Source organism: Palaemon carinicauda, chromosome 21 (assembly GCF_036898095.1).
Source record: "Palaemon carinicauda isolate YSFRI2023 chromosome 21, ASM3689809v2, whole genome shotgun sequence".
In the NCBI taxonomy this organism is placed as follows: domain Eukaryota; kingdom Metazoa; phylum Arthropoda; class Malacostraca; order Decapoda; family Palaemonidae; genus Palaemon; species Palaemon carinicauda.
In genome coordinates, this window is record NC_090745.1 from 20244504 (window position 1) to 20259008 (window position 14505).

Genomic DNA, 14505 nt, shown 5'->3' on the forward strand with positions numbered 1-14505 from the left:
TGTTACACTACTTAGACGAATACGGGCGACTTCCATCATAACCCTGTACCAACCGAGTGTCACACGATCGTACATAAATTATTTTGTATATATTATGCTTGTATCTGCGCTCTTCCCTCGCACTAAAAAGAACCTGAATGATCATGTCTCCGGTTTTCCTCTGTAACATTGTCACTTTCTCGAACATGTATTTTCCTACGCCCACCTCCTCACGTCGTACCCGGAATTTTTCCGTCCAGAACTTCGCCAAACGCCCACGGTTCCTGCCAAGCACGGTATTTATCACCATATCAAGACAACGGGACCCCCAGTCTTCGCAAAATTCAGACGTCTGGCACCGGAACAATTGGCAGCCGCCAAACAGACGTTCGCTGAAATGGAGGAAATGGGCCTTTGCCAAAAGGCCTCCAGTCCATGGTCGTCACCCTTACACATCGTTCTGAAGAAAGACAGCTCCCTCCGTCCGTGCGGGGATTACAGGCGCCTGAACATCCAAACAGAACCGGATCACTACCCCCTCCCAAACATTGCCGACGTGACCTCCTACCTGCACAAAGCGAAGGTTTTCTCTACGCTCGACCTCCTGAAGGGGTATTATCAGGTTCATTTGGCACGGCATTTCTAAGGATACTAAGGATTGGGTCCGCGCATGTACTTCTTGCCAAACTTCCAAAGTACATCGACACACGGATTCAGGAGTGGGCACCTTTCCTCAACCTCAGCGTCGTTTCGCACACATTCACGTCGACGTTGTAGGCCCCCTACCCATATCACAAGGACATCGTTACCTGTTTACCGTCATCGACCGCTTCACTCGTTGGCCTGAAGCCATTCCCATGGAAACTGCAACGTCCGCCTAATGTACATCTGCCTTACTCTCTGGATGGATTTCAAGATTCGGTATCCCTGAGCATATTACTTCTAACAGAGGAACCACTTTCACATCTCAATTGTGGACGTCATTAGCGAATCTCCTGGGCATCACCCTACATCAGACAACGGCCTACAACCCCGCTGCCAATGGAATGGTTGAACGTTTTCATCGCACCCTCAAAGCGGCTTTGATGTCCCGCTGCAAGGATGGCAACTGGTTTACTCAGCTTCCCTGGGTCCTCCTGGGACTAAGGACCACTCCTAAAGACGCCCTCGACGTCTCGGCAGGTGAAATGGTGTATGGCGACCCGTTGGTCGTCCCTGCCGAATTTTTTCCTTCTACAACCTCCTCCGATGATCTCCAGCGCATAAGTCACATCGTGGGAAAATTTACTCCGTGCCGCCAGACTTACAAGCCCCCAGCGAAGCATCACATACCAACGGACTTGCACTCTGCAACGCACGTCTTCCTGCGCAACGACACTAGCAAGCCACCACTAACGCCCCCTTACACGGGCACTTTCCTTGTGATCCGACGTAGTCCGAAAGCATTCCTACTAAACATTCGTGGCAAAGAAGACTGGGTCTCCATTGATCGTCTAAAACCTGCTTATCTTCTGCCAGATGACCCGCCTACAGTTCGCCTCTCTAGATCAGGGCGCCCTATTTAACATGTACAGTATGTCATTTTTAGGGGGGGAGCCATGTACCAACCATGTGTCACACGATCGTACATAAATTATTTTGTATATATTATGCTTGTATCTGCGCTCTTCCCTCGCACTAAAAAGAACCTGAATGATCATGTCTCCGGTTTTCCTCTGTAACATTGTCACTTTCTCGAACATGTATTTTCCTGTTGCCTTGAGGTTTTGTATATAAAGGAGAGTGTTCCTTAATAAAGTACTCAGTTGATTGCATCCTGCCTTTGAGTTCACAACCCTCTCTCGGGCCGTCACAACACCAATATTAAAGGTAAAGGTGGCTGGGTTTAGTTCCCGTTTCATTAAAATAGATGCTCATCAGAACGTCAGCCGGGAAAGCCTAACCCCCCACTGTGCTGCCCAACCACAGCAGTGGCCTCCCCAGTAAACACCTTAAACTCATGGTTCCGAGCGGGGATCAATCTGCTGCTATGCGAATGCTAGGCGAAAACGTTACCACTGTACTAGTCAGGAGGATAGTACAGTGGTAATGTGGTTGGGTGGTTGGTGCTTAGTTCAATACAATAATGCAGTGTATGGTGCACAGTATAGCGGCAACGAACTGAGATTGACATCAACTTTGAGACCTGTGCTTCACTAAGTCTTTGCGCTGAGACAACCCAAAGTATATTATTATCAAAATGAGAACATCTCAATAATCCTCAGGCCTCAGGCTTTGGGAATATTAACGCTGATGCTACAAAATAAAAGGTTCACAAATACCTTTTTTTCCTAAATATCAAAACCCACCAGGAAATAAATAATATCATTATTGACAACATATAAGGTTATATGAAAAAATAATATGCAGTAATGATGCCATAAGAGATTAATTCCTGATGAAAATTTACACTGAAAATATACATTTATCACCCCTGATCCTTGGGAATTCTAGTGCCAGATGCTGTACAGTCTGCCTTAATAAATATAATGTGATGCCACGTCATATTCAATTATATTAAGGTACATATCATCACATAAAAACTACTACTACTACTACTACTACTACTACTACTACTACTACTACTACTACTACTACTAATAATAATAATAATAATAATAATAATAATAATAATAATAATGACATCAATTTTACCTAGCCCTCTTAACACTTACCTTTTTCGGTTTGTTGGTGGCCTGAGAAGCCTTTCCGCAGTGTGGTGCCAGTGTGTAACGTTCTTCAACATACCAGGAAATCCAGCCTCCATCAAATACTGCGTCCACGTAGATGTCCCCACCTGATCAAAGAGTTTTTTTTTTTAATATCTAAATAGATCCGCAAGAAGACAAAGCTTGACGAAAGCTTACATTGACACATTTACAATGGTCAATGCATATAAATCAACGCACACATATATAGTCTGTTTATGGTCTCTATGCCAGTCCACGCCCACAAACTTCTCTAGTTCGTCGATCCATCGTCTTCTCTTCCCTCCCCTGCTTCTTTTACAATCACTAGGGACCCATTTTATTATTCTCAATGTCCATCTATTGTCTGTCATTCTCATTATATGTCCTGCCCATGTCCATTTCTTTTTCTTACATGTTTTTTAAATATCCTCTACTCTATATACACACACAAACACACACACACACACACACACACACATATATATATATATATATATACATATATATACACACACATATATATATATATATATATATATATATATATATATATATATATATATATGTATAGCCTATTTATATAAATATATATATATATATATATATATATATATATATATATATATATATATATATATATATATACACAGTATATTCTTAGGTAGTAGGTTGGCCTAGGGACCAGCCACCCGATGAGATACTACCGGTAGAGTTATTGGGTTCTTTGGCTGGCCAAACAGTACTACATTGGACTCATCTCTCTGGTTACGGTCTATTTCATCTCTGTCGATACATGCACAGAATAGTCTGGCCTATTATTCACACGTTCTCCTCTTTCCTCGTGAACATGACAACACTGAAATTACCAAACAATTCTTTTTCTCTCAAGAGGTTAACTACGGCACTGTAATTGTTCAGTGGCTACTTTCCTCTTGGTAAGGGTAGGAGACCCTCTAGCTATGGTAAGTAGCTCTTCTAGAAGAAGGACACTCCAAAATCAAACCATTGTTCTCTAGTCTTGGGTAGTGCCATAGCCTCTGTACTATGGTCTTCCACTGTCTTGGGTTAGAGTTCTCTTGCTTGAGGGTATACTCGAGCACATCATTCTATCTTGTTTCTTTTACCCTTGTTATTTTGAATCTTTTATCCTCGTGTTATTTTTAAGTTTTTTTTTATAGTATATGTATGAAAGATTTATTTTAATGTTATTATTGTTCTTTAACTTCTCTTGTAGTTATTCCTTTTTTCCTTTCCCTACTGGGCTATTTTAACTGTTGGGGCCTTTGGGCTTATAGCATCAGGCTTTTCCAACTAGTGTTGTAGCTTGGCAAGTAATAATAATAATAATAATAATAATAATATTGTGAAAGGAGTACTGAAAATGACCTTGATACCCAGGGCTAGAATCCACACAAGGAAGATGACGGGCGAAGTTTGTATAATTACGGGGTTCAACGAGTTACTGTGCGTAGGTTGTGGTGAAAGATGAAAATATTATAACAGAAGTTTCATTCATGGAGTTAAAGGATGAATGTGGTAGTGACAATTTTGTCATTTTATCTGGAACAATAGGCCTACCAAATTAACGGAAATGGTTTGAAATTAAAATATACATCCGCACACACCCACACCCACACCCACACCCCCACATATATATATATATATATATATATATATATATATATATATATATATGTATATATATATATATATATATATATATATATATATATATATATATATGTATATATATATATATATATATATATATATATATATATATATATATATACAGTATATATATACATATACATATGTAGTGAATATATATATATATATATATATATATATATATATATATATATATACATATATATATATATATATATATATATATATATATATATATATATATATATATATATATATATCTTCATCTCCTTCTACGCCTATTGACACAAAGAGTCTCGGTTAGATTTCGCCAGTCTCGTCTCTTTCTTGAGCTTTTAAATCAATACCTCTCCATTCATCATCTCTTACTTCACGCTTCATAGTCCCCAGACATGTAGCCCTGGGTCTTCCCGCTGTATATATATATATATATATATATATATATATATATATATATATATATATATATATATATATATATATATATATATATATATATATATATATATATATATATATATATATATATACAGTCAAGTTACAACCTTGTTTGGAAAAGCAGAATGCTACAGGTGAAAGGGCTCCAGCAGGTAAAGTAGCCCAGTAGGGAAATAAAACAAGAGAATAACAAATAATCTACATATGAGAAGTAAATAGAACAAGAACAACGTTGAAATAGATCTGTCAGATATAAACTATAAAACCTGTTCAACATAAAAAATTTTGCTGTAAGTTCGAACTTTTGAAGTTCCACTGATTCAACTGCCAGACTAGGAAGATCATTCCACAATCTGGTCGCACCTGGATTAAAACTTCTGGAAATTAGTGCAGTGTTGACCCTTATGGTGGAGAAGGCATGACTTAGAATTAACTGCATACCTAGTACTCCGTACAGAATGGCACAGTTTGGGAAGATCTGAATACAAATGATGGTCAGAATTATGAAAAAACTTATTCAACATGTATAAAGAACTAATTAAACGACGGAGGGAGAGAGAGAGAGAGAGAGAGAGAGAGAGAGAGAGAGAGAGAGAGAGAGAGAGAGAGAGAGAGAGAGGGGGGGGGGGTTCCATGATTGAATACAGTTCCAGAGGACATATTTATTGATTACGAAATGTGGAGGGAGGGAATTATAAGGCATAAGTTGCGCACACAGTAGAGACCTAATTCTCAAATGACCAAACCAACTTACTTTGGCATTGAAGCACATAATCAGACGTTTCTTGTTCAGCCATCTGAGTCTTCGGAGAGGGACGTTGGCTAAGGTGCGGTAAGTTCCTTCTGAACCCAAACGATCACACACCTCTCGGATGTGGTTCCGACGCTCTTTGTAAACCTGAAGCAGAGGAAAATAGATTAGATGATTTCTTTAGTTTTTTGACAAACCTATCTGTAGACGATAAATAAAAAACATACTATGAGCTATTGAACTTTGATACATATCGTTTTATGGTGTTAACGAAAATTTATTGCCCCCCCCCCAAAAAAAAAAAAAAAAACAATTAAAAATATTAGTTTGAATCATCCTTGTGTTGGTCATCACTTATCAGAATTGTTATATTTCTATCAACTGCAACTAGTCAGTATAAATCTAGGCTAGATATGAAGTATATCTCATTATATTACCCCAAATAAAACTGACGAAAAGTGACAAAACAACGTTCAAACTGCATTAGTCCGAAATTCTATAATTCCTGTATCTAGGCTGACTCAGTAAAATTTACATTCTCTGGCATTCTAAATCCTTAAATAGTGCATTTTATCATCTCAAGGAGGAACGTAAATTTTCCGACACAATCCAGGCTTAAAATGTATTAGAATCAATCGAAATATTTTAAGCTTCAAATGACAGGTTATCTCATTGCTGTATATAAATCAACTTCGGAGAATTAATGTTTACCCCAAGACAGGTGCTCATAATTTCGTATCAATAAGATTCAAATGGCTTCCCATGAACACCTGTTTCATCATTTGCGATGGACGACTATTAATCTAATTGATGACCTTACTATGGGGTCTATATCATAACATTAATATAAATGCATATAACTCTTCATTCTGTCCTATGTCAACTTACGCGCTCTCTTTCACGGAAGAAATCAAGGTCATCTTTCTTCTCTACTAAAGGTCCGCCATCAAGTTTCTCCTCTTTCGGTTGTATATTTTCGAGTCTTAATTCTGGACCGGGTTCTTGGGGCGCCTTCAGATCCAGCGGGTCTGGTCCAACACCTACCTCTAAGTAATCTTCTTCTTCCTCTTCTTCTTCATCAGTACCATCTTCCTCTACATCATCATCCGTATCTTGTCTGATCGCCTCTGCTTCATTTACATTTTCCTCCACCTTTACCTTCTCCTTCAGGATATTTAATTCGTTCAGAAGGTGTAGTTCCTTGTCCAGTGGATTGGACTGGTCGTCTTTTTCCATAACATCCCGCTTTTTCATAAACTCGGCATGTTTCTAGAATAATAATAATAATAATAATAATAATAATAATAATAATAATAATAATAATAATAATAATAATAATAATAATAATAATAATAATAATAATAATAATAACCTCCCCTATGTAATAAAAATGGAGTGCCTGGTTTTATATATATATATATATAAATATATATATATATATATATATATATATATATATATATATATATATATATATATATATATATATATATATACTTTCCGGTCACACCCAGAGGCAACCGTCTCTCGGGTAGGGGGAGAGGTAGTTAAATCTGGTGAGAGGGGTTGTAGTTAGGAAAGAGGGAAGGGGTGATGATGGTTAAATCTGTGTCCATATATTTAGCCGTCATTATTTATGAGTTGTGTACACTAATAATAATAATAATAATAATAATAATAATAATAATAATAATAATGCAGGCATGGCAGCAGCAGAAGCAATATTACTTGTGTTACCGATAATACTGACTTCGATCATTACAGGAAGAAACAAAATAGGCTTCCAATACACTACTGTAGGTTAGGACAATGCATTCTCAAAATACCTGGAGGAGAATTCTAGTGAACCTTTCGTTGAAGAATTGTAAGCCATACTAAAATCAAATGATATCATAATAATAAAATACATAAATCAAAATGTATATAAGATTTAGATGACAGTTATGAAATATTAACAAAGAGAGGGTCAACCTATTCCATTTCGCTCAATTAAAAAAAAAAAATTGCGCTCACTTCATAGGAAAAAATGTTCAATGGAGTCATTCAATCACAAAACATAAACCTAGTTATTATTCTATTTTTTTCATTATTTTCATTATCGTGAAAATTACAATTTGCAAAAATGAAATGAACTTTTATAAAGATATGCCTTGCCGATCTAATTTAAATGGCGTTGGCGTAACCCCATTTGTACTTCATTATTAATGATGACATTGATGATAATGATAGAAGCACAGAATACGCTTATAAACATAAAATAAAGCCCATGGTTATCACTGCCTTCTGATAACGCCATAACATATTTGATTTGTTAGTTACCTCCGCCAACGAAATTGGTTTTTTCGCCGTTGTTTGTGTGTGAAGAGCCTTCTGGCCACAATTATACTCATACGGTAGTGAAACTTTCAGGGATAAATTGCTATGTTGAGATGTGGAAGTGATTCCATTTTTAAAGTCCTAGATAAAAGGTCAAGGTCGAGCAAAAGGTCATTCGTGTGTGAACAACTTCCTGGCCACAATTTTACTCCTAGTAGTGATACATTCAGGAATTAATTTTGAAAGTCCTAGGTAAAAGGTCAAGGTCGAGCAAAAGGTCGAGAAATAAACTGTCGTGGTGGAGGTCTGCGCTCCACTGAGTGCCCCTCTATTTACCTTCGTCAACGAATTTAGGAGGTTATGTTTTACCCCCCGTTTGCATGTTTTTTGTGTGTGTGTTTGTTAGTGAACACATTCCTGGCCACAATTCGAACATTAATGAAACTTGCAGGGATTAACTGTTAAGTAAAAAGCTGGAAATTATTAAATTTTGGAAGGTCAAGATTAAAGGTCACGGTCACGGTCAAGCAAAATGTCCAATTAACGTAATCAGCCATAAGTTTGAACATCGTTGTCACAGAGACTTCAAACTTGGTTCATATTTAAGTGTACGAAAATCCACGCCAATTAATACATGTTAAGGTTACAAGGTTACAGGTCAAGGTCGAGCAAAAAGTAAAGAAATAAGTTGCCATGGTGGAGGTCTGCGCTTTACTGAATGCCCCTCTAGTTTCTGCTGCTATACCCTGCAAAATGTATTACCCCTTAACTTACCAGTAAATTTTATTCATCTTTTTATGCTGGCAGTGCAATTATCACATTCATTTTAGTAATTATGGATTTCCTGAAGTTAAGACTCCCCGTGTCAGAACGTAAACATTTTTTTCCTGCAAATAAACAATTCGTTCTAAACTGGTGAAGAATTCCAAGGCCAGGTCTAAATAGGTAGACCCGCAGTTGAAATTGAAATTACTTTCTGCTTCTCTAATCTCTTCAAAAACTATTAACCAAGTTGCGGATACATGATTCTGTTTTGCATGATACGATAAGTAGAACTAAAAAAAAATCTCTCTTGCAACTACAAAAACAACACATACAGCCATTTCTAGTCCACTGCAGGACAAAGGCCTAGAACATGTCCTTAGTCATGTCTGGGGTTTGGCCATCTTTATCATCACGCTGGCCACTGCGGATTGGTGATGGTGGGAGACTTTAAGTCTGATCGTTGACAGCAAACTAATCTAGTATGAGTGGCCTTGACTAGTGCAGCTTTGTTGATTATGGCGATACACAAACTCTTTCAACACGTTAAGATATCCCAACTCAGAACTAAAAAATATTACACATAGAGAAAATAAAAAAGGAATATTCTTACCAAAGAAGTATATAAACTATGTTCATTGATAAAAAAAGTGATCAAGTTTTTATCTAAAGTTTCCTTCCATGGAAAAAATATAAAAAATACGTTTATGACCAAACTGATGAATACCTAAATAACAAAACAAACGAATTGCTTTGGCGGTAATGTAGCCCAACCTTATAATACAACGGTTCTTAAACATGAACCAAATGTAGGGGAATTATGGAACTTAATCTCAGGATATTTGCTTAATCTTATTGCATTAATTCATATTTGTGTAGAATATCAAGATTATTAACTAGCACTGTTATTCCATCTTTTAACCTAAACTTTCATGTGCGAAATAAGCAAGAGCAATTAAAGAATTTTCTAAAACTGAATATATTATTCCTTCTCCACAAATTAGCACAGATGTGCACAAGAAATAGTGAAAATCGAGCTGGGAAAAGATGCAACTGAGTCAGGTGTCCTTGTCCAGCGAGGCTATAAGCCACAGAATTAATTAAAGACGTCAGTCAGGTATGCAGTTCGATGAACCAGCTGATGTTACATTGCTTGTGATTGTAGGCTATGTACAGCTGGACACAGGAATTCCTGGTACGCCTTGCTTCAAAGAAGTGCACACAGCATTACCATTAACGAGTGGCAAGGTCCTGTGTTTGGCCCCGTCCATCAACTCAGACATTTCTTCCTACACTATCTGTTTGACTACTTGACGAGCAGTAAGGGTGTGACAGGATGGACTTCTTCAGAGTGAGGTGTGCCAGGGACTCCTGTGTCCAACTGTATATGAAAAGGGCGTCAAGGATGGGATTTTATTCTGTTAACGACTCGAGACAGTAATCGAAGCAGTTGACGTATTCAAGCTAATCCAATCACTCTTTGATCACCATGAGTTAGCATGGAATTTGATTGGGTTTTTAAATCATGTACAGATGGAGCTCCTGCCATGACTGGCTAACACTCTGGATTACCTTTTATGATCAAGGAGACTCAAGGAGAAAGCTCCACGTGTGCTCACTACACTGAGCTGAACATCACCAAAACATTCCTAATGAAACTTGAAAGAAGTAATGGGTATAGTTGAGTAAACACTTACAACTTTATTTGTTTACTTTAATTGCTATCTTTGTAATTATTGTAGCAGGACTCAAAGGTAAGAAGTAAAATTCATCATTTATAATCTGAAACAGGTAAACCAAACTTAAATTGTAAAACAGCTGTGGCTGTTTATTTTGTAGTAATCTCTCTATTTTCAATTTCCCTGAAGATGAAATTATAAATACTGAAGGTTTTCATTTATTTTGTACTTCTAGATAAATTCAAACTATTAACCTCTTTGGGTGTCATGCCATCAACTCATAGGATGGGCGATGAATGATAACTATTTCGGCAGTCCTGTTCTGGAGCAGGGGAACATTAAATTGGGTAATAAATTAGGGTCTGGAGTTATCAAAAGGTTAAAAACAGCTGTGATAATACGTTCAAGTGTAGAAAAACCCCAATTTCAGAGTAATTATGTTAAGCACTCCATCTAAAATTGGAAAAACTAAAGCGCTGCCCCCATGGAAGTCTCTGAGGTATAATCACACCAAGAACACAGTAATGACCAAACTTACCTTCACTTAAAATAGATTTGAATAACTATTATAATACATACATGCATGCAATAATACACACGCACACATACACACACACACCTATATATATATATATATATATATATATATATATATATATATATATATATATATATATATATATAAATATATATACATATATATACATACATACATATATATATATATATATATATATATATATATATATATATATATATATATATGGGTGTATTGAGAGGTGTACATTCTTAATTAGAAGCAGCCGCATCCTTTTGGATGACTTTGTACTTCTGATCATCACTAACTACTCTCACTATTGGCTCCAAAAAAGTACTTGAACAACAGCAGTCACACCCTGGAAACCATCTCGGCTGATGGGCTAAACAAGTGTGGGTAGGTGTGAGGATAACATACTTGTGTTTTCCTCACTGATGAAACTCCATCTCCTTGGGAGTATATCAACTAGAAGATTCGCTAGCAACAAATCCCATGTAAAAGCTCAAAAAATCTGCTTATGAACCTTCAATGATGTCACAGATGGTAGAAATGGCCCTTAGTCCCATGCAGCTCTTATGTGGGAGAAGAGTGCGGAGAATCTCATGGATAGTAAATAAGAATAGGGTTATAAATCCAAAGAGTGACCTTAACATCGGAAATTGGATTGTCCGAACATTGAACCAGGATAGTCCGAACATTGAACCAGGATAGAAAATTAGCATTTTTTTTTTCTTCTAAATATGGCTTGGATATGTGTGCACTCACTGAAACAAGACTGACTAAATTCGAAAAGAGAGTATTAGAGAACAAAGTTGTTGCTACATTCTGGGAGAGAGGATGGCACTCACTATCAAGGAATAGGATTGCTTTAGGGCAAACAAGCTAGTCAAGCATTAGAGGAATGGGAACTACAGTATTGGATGAATGAAATATGTATGAGAGGCTGAAATCTAGTCATGGAAGTATGACAGTTATAGTATGCTATGTTCCTACTGATGAAGGAGATATCAGTCGAAAGAACAGCTTTTACCGTAAATTACAGGAAGTGGTTAACAAAACGCCAAAACGTGATATTGTTTTTTGTATGGGAGACATGAAAATAGGTAATGATAGTGATGGTTTTAATGAATGCATGGGTATCCACGCTGTAGGGAAGATGAATGATAATTGCGTTCGATTCTCCAGTTTTTGTTAAGCTAATGAACTGATAATGGCCAGAACACTGTTTGAACACAGAGATACACACAAGTATACTTGGACATCTCCCTATGGAAAATATCGAAACCAAATTGGCCGTTTAGCAATAAATAGAAATTGTAAAAACTTACCATTGGATGTCAGATCTCGACATGTTGCTGATATACGAAGCGACCACCAACTTGTAGTCTCAACACTTAGATACAAGTTGAAGACCAGGAAAGCCAATGTAACCCTACCTCCCAGATGTGACATTGAAAAGCTAAGACAACAAAGTAGGGAAACGATAATCACTTATAGAGAGCAGGGGCAGATTTACAGTCTTAGAGATGTCGCATGATAAGGAAGTAAAGATAGATGTGAATATTCAATGTAAGAAAATTTGATGAAATCTTTCAGGAATCTCCTAACATCACAATCACACAGGGAAGTGGAACAAGGCGAAAGAAATAGATGAGTTATGAAACATGGAACGTGATAGAGAAAAAAATAATAGGAAAAGTTAACTTTGAACCATTAAAGGAAAATAGCCCACATCTGACCATATCATGAACTGAATATATGAGCCTTGATAGTGAGGTAAAGAGATGTAGAAGAGCCAAAAGAAGGTTCATAGATTCTATCGCAGATAAGACAGAACATAATCTAAATAGAGGAGATGGAAGAGGTATAAGATATTCATGAGGGTATTCAAGAAATCACTGGAAAGAGGAAGAGAAGTGAGTTACCAGTCAGAAATAAAAATGAAAATCTGCGAACTAAAGAATATGAAATTAGAGCTAGATGGAGAGAATATTTTGAAGAGGCACTAAATAGGCCACACCCACCCAACGAGGAAGACATCCTTGAGGCCGAACATGATCTCCCTATAGATGTAGGTGATATTAATTTGGCAGAGGTCGTTTTGGCAATCAAACAAATGAAAACCTACAATTCACCAGGAATGGATGGTATTGCACCTGAAATGCTGAAGGATGAGGAGATTTAAACACTCATTGTGTTCAATGAATTATTCAATCATATGTGGTGAGATGAAGTCCCGCCTGTTCAATGGAAAAAGAAGGGAATATTGTTAGAGTACACATGAAGAGATATTTGAGAGACTGAGAATTGTTGAAGGATCACATCGTCACCAGTAGGTATGAAATTTTTTTTCCAAGGTAATATTGAATAGAATAGAACTTGTAATAGATAGAATACTCCGAAAAGGTAGATCAAATATTTATTCAACGACATATAACTCAACAGTGTTATGAACTAACATCCCCTCCTGTTTTTTGCCTTGTGGATTTTAAGAAAACATTTGATAGTATTTCACGTTCTATGTTAAAAACATTTTGAGATGCTATGGGATACCAGAAAAGAATGTAAACAACATAATAGATAGGCATAGTGGAACTTGTTGTAGGGTAATGATTGATGGTAGTCTGACAGACACATTTGAAGTCAAGAATAGAGTACTACAAGGTAGTATACTGTTCCCTCTACTGTTTATTATGGTGATTGTTTATGTTACGAAGAAGGTAATGCAGGGAATGAATAATGGTATTCAATAAAAAGGAGACCAGAGATTATATGATCCTGAATGCGCAGATGACTTAGTTCTAATTGCTTCTACATTGGCTGAACTGCAGGAAATGATTGATGGGTTAGTACTGGAGGGAGAAAGGTTGCATTGGTGATCAACCAGAGAAAGACTGAGGTCCTGCAGATTCAGAGTGGTGATCAGACTAACTCCCTTATCGGAAAGGTAATATTACCCCAATATTTCTAATATTTAGGGGCCATCATTTACCGGCAATGAATAACTAATTACAGCATTCAAGGACAGAATGGGGAGGGCATCACAAGCAATGGGCATGCTAAAAACAGTTTGGAGATCAAATCGAATATCAGTTCAAAGTAAAATCAAAATATACACTTCACATGTAAGATCATTATTAACTTATGGACCCCAGTCGTGGTACAGCACTGTAGGCTAACAACTATAAAGCATTGATAAGAATTTTGGGTATCAAATGGCACCAACACATAACAAATGCGGCAATTTGCGAGGTGGCAGAGGTGCCCAATCGGAACATAAAGTTAGATTATCATGATGGAGATGGCTGGGCCATATTTTAAGATTACGAGTTAGTCCAGGATGTACCTGGATGGAAGCCGTTGGGCAGGAGAGGACGTGATAGACCAAGAAAAAAAAGTGGCTGATGATAATGCCAAGGGAGGTTGGAAAGACGTCACAGAAAAATAACAAATAGCATGAATCAATTGAGGCGTTATGCAACCCATGGGTGCCACAAGATTAAGTATGTAAATAAGTAAATTAAGTATATATATATATATATATATATATATATATATATATATATATATATATATATATATATATATATATAGACACACACACCACCACAACAACAACAACAAATGCACCTGTTTATAGCC

General features: G+C 36.8%; 1 protein-coding gene across 1 annotated transcript in view; it reads right to left on the bottom strand.

The window, feature by feature from the left end:
- Positions 1-14505, bottom strand: part of LOC137614640 (carbohydrate sulfotransferase 11-like) — a 31194-nt gene that overhangs the window by 14545 nt on the left and 2144 nt on the right. Inside the window, exons 2-4 of the mRNA XM_068344339.1 lie at positions 6457-6837; positions 5572-5715; positions 2694-2815 (exon numbers count right to left, since the gene is read on the bottom strand). Of these exons, the coding sequence (XP_068200440.1) occupies positions 2694-2815; positions 5572-5715; positions 6457-6837 (647 nt within the window). The remainder of the gene's footprint in view (positions 1-2693; positions 2816-5571; positions 5716-6456; positions 6838-14505) is intronic.